Source organism: Camarhynchus parvulus, chromosome 6 (genome assembly GCF_901933205.1).
Source record: "Camarhynchus parvulus chromosome 6, STF_HiC, whole genome shotgun sequence".
NCBI lineage: Eukaryota > Metazoa > Chordata > Aves > Passeriformes > Thraupidae > Camarhynchus > Camarhynchus parvulus.
Window position 1 is genome coordinate 31,636,925 of NC_044576.1, and position 6,880 is coordinate 31,643,804.

General features: G+C 43.3%; 1 protein-coding gene across 1 annotated transcript in view; it reads right to left on the reverse strand.

Annotated features, from left to right (window-relative positions):
- CPXM2 (carboxypeptidase X, M14 family member 2) overlaps nt 1–5,368 on the reverse strand; it is a 68,277-nt gene extending 62,909 nt beyond the window's left edge. Inside the window, exon 1 of the mRNA XM_030951652.1 lies at nt 4,585–5,368. Within this exon, the coding sequence (XP_030807512.1) occupies nt 4,585–5,308 (724 nt within the window). The 5' untranslated portion in view covers nt 5,309–5,368. The remainder of the gene's footprint in view (nt 1–4,584) is intronic.
- Nucleotides 5,369–6,880: the final 1,512 nt, after the last annotated feature.

The window sequence follows — 6,880 nt, forward strand, 5'->3', positions numbered from 1 at the left end:
CATATTTTAGAAGTGCTGAGGAGAAAATAGAGGCTGGTAGATGAAAGAAAGCTCATTAAAAGCCACATTGCTAGTCACATATGGCAATTAGGATGCAATACAGGTCATATTAAAATTCGTGGCATATCCACCTAGGGCCAGGAAGTCCATTCTTAGGAGTTCCCATTATGAGAAGTGTAAACAGAAGCTTTAAAATTAAAATCTGTGTTCTAGGTCACAGGAGAGCTCCACTTTGGACTGCTCAGAGAAGGGACTGGACCAAAGGACTGGAAAAGAGCAGCACTGGTGGTTCCCCAGCACATGAGGAATTCTGTGCTGCTGTGTCTTGGTGACCAGGTCTCAAGTGCTTTCAGCTGTCAGTTCAACGCCTTCTGTGTCACTTTGTCACTTCTTCTTTCTAGTGAACAAAACCACCACACAAATGCCAGTAACACCCAAACCTGTCATGTTTTTAACTTCACACACTCCTCAGATCTTCGCCCCCATTTCGCACTGAAATATCTCCAGCTTTTCCTGAATAACATCCCTGGGATTCAGCTTTCCCTCCTCATTCATTCACTGATATCTCTCCAAGCTTTCATTATCTTGATAAACATCTCAATTAAAGTACTATTGGTCTATCTTTATAAATTCTCTCTGCTGGATTATTTCCATGTTTGCCTGCACTGTCCATTTTATCCTCTCCTTGCCTGACTCCTCCTCACACATATGTCCCAGGAAAGACCTGGCCCATCCTGTGCACTACAGGAATTAAAAAGAAATAACAAACCAAACCCCTTAAGAATTGCATTATTGAACAGGTGGCAAGATTGCAGAAGAATAAACAAATATGGGGCAAGTAAACACTTATGCATCTGAGGAGTTTCATCGAGCCTGGGAAAAGCACCAAATGAGATGAGACAAAGGAAATCCTGATTTCAGCTAAACACAGACAAATGTTGGGTTGTGCAGAGATCAAACACTGGGAGATCTGTGAAATACAGAACAAATGGGCTCTAAGCCCCACTCTGAGCACTGCCATACAAATAAACATCACTCCTTTAGTTTCTAAATACATTCAGAATTGAGGCAAGGCTCTACAAGAACTACAAGTTTAAGTTTTGCAGATCAAATCAAAATCATTACAAACTTCACTGTGGCAGATTTGGGCTACACTGAGGATGTTATTGGGCACCTCAGCCCTATAAATCTCTTGATGAAGAATTTTTGCCTGTAGTCAGACCCCCAGACTCTGAAGGGATCTGCCCCACAGATGGAAGCTGAGGTACCATACATCAAACTCTATTAAAAGCCTCATAAAAGAAAAACGTGGATGTTAACAAGACTCTTTCCACTGATTTGATTGGGCTTTGGACAGAGGCCTATACAAACAAGGACGGAATTAGAAAATGGAAATCTGTTTATATACACAAAACCTGTCAATCCAACTGGTTGCCTTCCAAAGATGACCTAGTACCATTTAATTTATGAGACATTTAAAGGGCAAAGAGGCAGATTGATACTTTCAACTTTTACCTGAATTTGCAAATATTGATTCTAATATTTTAAACCAAAAATTGTAAACCCACTGGCATCAATTGGATTTCTTTCTACATCAATATTTCACAGACTGAAAACATCTATATTCTGGCCACCTTCAGTAATTAGCTGAAATAAATGGAGTGTGTGTCATCTGTTTAGTGCCATGTCCTTGAGACTGCTCCATTTGATTTCCATTTTGATTCAAAGCTGGGGTTGATCAGGACCAGCTGCTCAGCCAAAGGGCACATCACACATTCCCATTGCTCCTCCTTCCCCATCCCAGCTCCCAGCCAGGCTATTGTTTGTTACAACTAATTAATCCCACATGTCCTGGCTGCTAGTGAGCCTCACAAACCCCAAATTTTGGTATTTACTGCATGTCCAATAAATTAATTCCACCTCTGGAGAAATGCATAAACACAGTTGTGTACATATAAGCAGAAGACACATTCATACCCAGCCAGATTTATGGTTATTATTATTGATACCTGTTTGACAGCTGTTATAATTATTTCTAGCTGGCCTATTAACATCCAGATGTGAGTAAATATAGGTATGTATTAGTATTTCAACATCTCTGTGGGAGCCAGATTGTCAGATCTTCATTCCAAACTGATCCCTCGTGACATGGGGACATGGCACTAAGCGTCACAGTTACTGCCCTGGCCTGCCTCTGGGTGAGGAGAAAAGAGAAATTTAAAATATTACAGCCAGGAGTTTTAACACTGCAGCTGAAACTGCCTGACACCTCCTGCTGGAACCCTCCTGTTCTCACTCCCATCTGTAACGAGTGGTGACCCTTCTCCTCACTGGTGTTCACCTCAGGGATTATGATGCCTCTTGCAGTTAAAATTGTTCAGCTGCTCCCAGGGAAATCCACTGATTTTTCTCAAATAAACAAGTCCAGTTTGCTGACTTGATGTCAATCACCCATGTCCTGGATCAAGGAGGAGGAGTTCGGCGGAGGAGATCAGGTGCTTGTTGTACCTCTGGCTGTTTTTTTAAAAGCTCAGAGGCTTTTAAACCTCTTAGTGTACATGGCTGGTGAAAGCTTGGAAGCTCAGCTGTGTCCAAAGAGCCCAAACTTGCTGCAGAAGGAGGGATTGAGCCATCCCCAGCTGCTCGTGCAGCACGAGCCTCTCCCCCTGTGCTCAGTGCAGCAGGTGGGGAATGAGGAAGATGCCAGTCTGTAAAGAAAAATTAACTTTGCCCTCATGGATTGGATTGTCTTCTCATCACTGTCATGTTTGGAGCAAGTGTGAATCCTCAAGTGCTGGGAAAATTGGGAAAAAGCCAACAGGGAAGGTGAAAGTAGAGATGGACCACAGAACATCCCACCACAGGATGGAAATCTCGATTGTCTCCACCACAATGAGGAATCAAAAAACTAATTACAGAGTTTAATATCCATGGTCGTATTTATGGAATGGTATGTCCTGGAAAGGATCTTAAAACATCATCCAGTCCATTCCACTGTCCCAGGTGCTCCCAGCCCCAATGTCAAACCTGGCCTTGGGCACTGCCAGGGATCCAGGGGCAGCCACAGCTGCTCTGGGCACCAGTGCCAGGGCCTCCCCTCCCAGGGAACAATTCCTAATCCCCAATATCCCATCCAGCCCTGCCCTCTGGCAGTGGGAAGTGGTTCCCCCTTGTCCTGTCAATCCAGCTGTTCAGTCTGTGGAGGTGGAAAGCAGAGCCTTTTTCCTTAATTAAAAAACCAAACAAAGGACACATTGGAACAAGAACATTCTCAGAAGATTTCCTGTAAGTTGCAGTGACCATACTGAGATAATGAACTTGAGATGGTCCAGGCAGTGTCATCCCCTTGGGAAGCTGCTGGCCCCTCAGGGGACAGAGACACAGATGTTTTGTGTCTCTGCTCCCCAGACAAGGTGCATCTGCCACCACCCTCAACTTCTACCTGGAGTTACCCTGACAAGCCATGCTGCCTATCCCACAAGTGGTTTTAGAAATGTTAGGTGTTAGAAATTACACTTTCTTATCACTATTTATTAGTATAAGAGCCCATGGTTTTGCTGCACAAATGCTAATTAATTTCTATTACAGCTAACATTAAATTTCAAATATTTTGTTTGTTACCTGCTGGATGTCACTGGACAAAGTTAAACCCACCCTACAACCCCTGATCCCCTGTTTTGCTGTCCTGATGGTTCTAAATCACAGATTTTGTGCCATATGCCCCAGTCATTAACATGAAGTTTCCTCCTGAAGTAAAGGGAAGTTCAGCTGTAGGGGAGGGAGAGTTGGCCCCAAATTTTACAACTCTAAAATTCACTCGTAAGTATCCCAAACCAGTAAAATACCTACCAGACAGTCAGGGAACACAGAAAGGGATTACTCTTTTGGGGTGGTGCAATCAGGTGTTAATGGGAACAAGTGGGTGGTAAAAGCTGATCAAGTTTCTGCAAACTTTCAAAAATGGAATTAAGGGTGACCGTTTTATTATGAGGCGTTTTTGTTGCTGTTTAATTTCTTTACTTAACTGGTCGATAATTAAATGGAGTTTATTAGGGCTTAGTCTTTTCCAGGAAGATCTCTGTTTACATATCTTCCTCTGGAGGGCTTAAAAGTGAAATCTCAGAGAAATTCACAGGTTTAGAAGTGAAATTAATTCAGAAGCCTCTCTTAGATTAAAGTGACAAGGGATAAGGTGAGATGTCACTATACATAATCACCTTTTACTATGAGATCTGTCTCTGTTCTTTTGCTTATAGAACAGCAGCTTTCACAGCAAGCCAGTTGCCAAGTGTAATTAAGAATAATTAAGAAGGAAAAGTCCACAGACTAGCCAGAGTACAGCAGAATTACTACATTCCTACTCTTTAACTCTTTCCCTTTCAAGCAGAGATTGTTTCAAAGTATGTAAAAGTTCTGTTCTGTGGGATATTAAAATTTAATGTGTTGTCATCATCATCACCACAACCACATTTATTGTTATTATTACCAAAACTGTCATTAACTGGATATTCGTTAGTGCTAAAAGTCACAGCCAGCATGAGATTCAGCAGGCTCCAAACTCTGGAGGAGAAGGTGAAAAGTTACCTGGTGGCGGTTCAAGAATGGGTTTTCCTTTTTTGTTGTTTTTCTTCTGCTTTAACTCCTTCCTGCTCGGTTTGAACCCGGGGCGCTCCTCTCTCTCAGCAGCACGGATAGGTGCTTCCTCTCCGGGTTGCTCCGTGAAAGGAAAGAACTCTTCCCCGGGATACGGAAAGGAGTAATAATGATCCCTGTTGGTGATTTCCTGCAGGTAATAATCCTGATCGTCCATGGGGACAGCCCGGGACACATCCCCCAGCAGTGCCAGCCCAAAGGCGCAGAGAGCGAGGCAGAGTCCGGAGCGGCCACGGGCGATCATCGCTGCCTTGCGCAGGAGTCCTGGAACTTTATTGGGAGAGCGGGCAGAGAGAGTTTGGGCAGCTGGAACAGCGCTCCGGGAGCGGCGGGGGATGGAGCCGGGACGGGGCTGCGGGGAGGGGGCACCGCCGGGCACTCGGACACACGGAGACACCGAGAGTCGGGCACACGGACACACGGACAGTTGGGCAAACTCGGACTGTCGGACACACAGACACACGGACACACGCACACTCCAACGGACACACACTCGGACACCCGGGCACACGGACACACGGACACACGGACACTCGCCCCGCAGGTGGGATGCTGCCCAGCCCCGCCGCTCTCGGTGCCGCTGTGTCCCAGCCCCAGTTCCGCGGCAGTTCCCGCTCCGTGCCCGGACTCCTCGCTCCTCCTGCGCGCCGCTCATCCAAGAGAGCGCTGATTCCAAGGAAAGGCGGCTTGGCAGGCAGCCTTCTCCTCCCAGCCCGCGGCCAAAGCGCTTCCCTCCCCCGGGAGATGGGGGTGGGCACGCAGAGCCCCAGCCTGGCAGGGGTCATCTGCTGGCACTGCCACCCTGGGCACGCCGGGGACACGGGGCATGCGGGACTGGGGCAAATAATCCTCATTCCGCAGAAGTTATTCCATTTTATGTGGTGCTTTCCCCCCCACTTTTAACTTTTACAAAGTAGTATCCATCTCCAGTTAGCATCAATCTCAGCCCCCCTTCTTTTGATTAGTTTACATCTATATAACAACAAAATTTCTATATAACTTAGTTTAGAGATCTAAAACTATATTTTAGTTTATCTATCTATCTAAATTTATATATATAATTATTTATATAAATAAATTTATAAATATATAAATTTTTATATATAATTATATATATGTAATTTAACATATATATGGTTATATATGTTATATATATGGTTAGCATAGTTTATGTATATATGGCTATATTTCTTTATAGTAACTTCTGGTTTATTGTTTAAATAACATACTTGAAGTCATATAGCTTTAGATACACTTATACACTGCATTTTTCCACTTCCTAATTGGAAAGGAAAAAAATCTGATTCAGGATTAATGAGCAGAAATATGGAAAGACTCACAGGAAAAGTTCTGTGCTGTTTTCTGTCCACTTTTTCAAAGAAAATAATAAGCTTATTATTTAATCTTAGTAAGCTTATTATTTTATAGCAACTTGCAGCAAGTTATCTATAACTAATACAACTATATCTGTAACTAATATCTATATTAAATAACTATATCTATAACTAATACAACTCAACACGTATCACGTGCCAAGTTATAAGCGGCTTCTCCTGGAGTACTTGGCAGCTCCCTGGATTCTGCCCAGCTGAAAACCAGGAAGAGCATGGTTCATCTGTGGCCCTTTTTCTCACTTTTTTTGGGATAATCCTGATATTTGGTCCCCCTGAAACATCTTCCCAGCAGACCAGGATGTTTTGTGCTACACACACGCAAGCCAGTCTCGTTAATGAAATCAATTTGTCTGAGAGCAAAATCTTATCTTTCATCTTTTTCATACCTCTAAAATAACCTTCAGTGCTGAAGGAAATGTGCAACAGTTGGCTCACATGGAATATGAATTCTTACTCCTGTGTTGAAAATACCAGCTTATATTTTCATCATGTAGATTGTATTTCTTGCCACGGTCCAGTCAGCTGGGAGAAAGCATTACATCTGTTACCCCAGTCTTCATGCTGGCTTTGTGCTCGTATTTTTGGTGTGTTTCTCATCATTTCAATACCATAATAAACATCATTTCATATCTTGGTACCTGTATCTTTTGATATATTTGGTTTCCAGGCTGTGGGTGATCCTGTCCCATATATTCAATGATCATCCTTGCTTTCTCAGTTGCTATCCCAAAAGGAATGTAGTGATTTTGTTGTGTCTGTTGTCCTGCCTTTTATAAAAATGCAGCTGTACTTTTATACTGAACTTGTATACTGAACTTTTTTTTTTCCTTTAG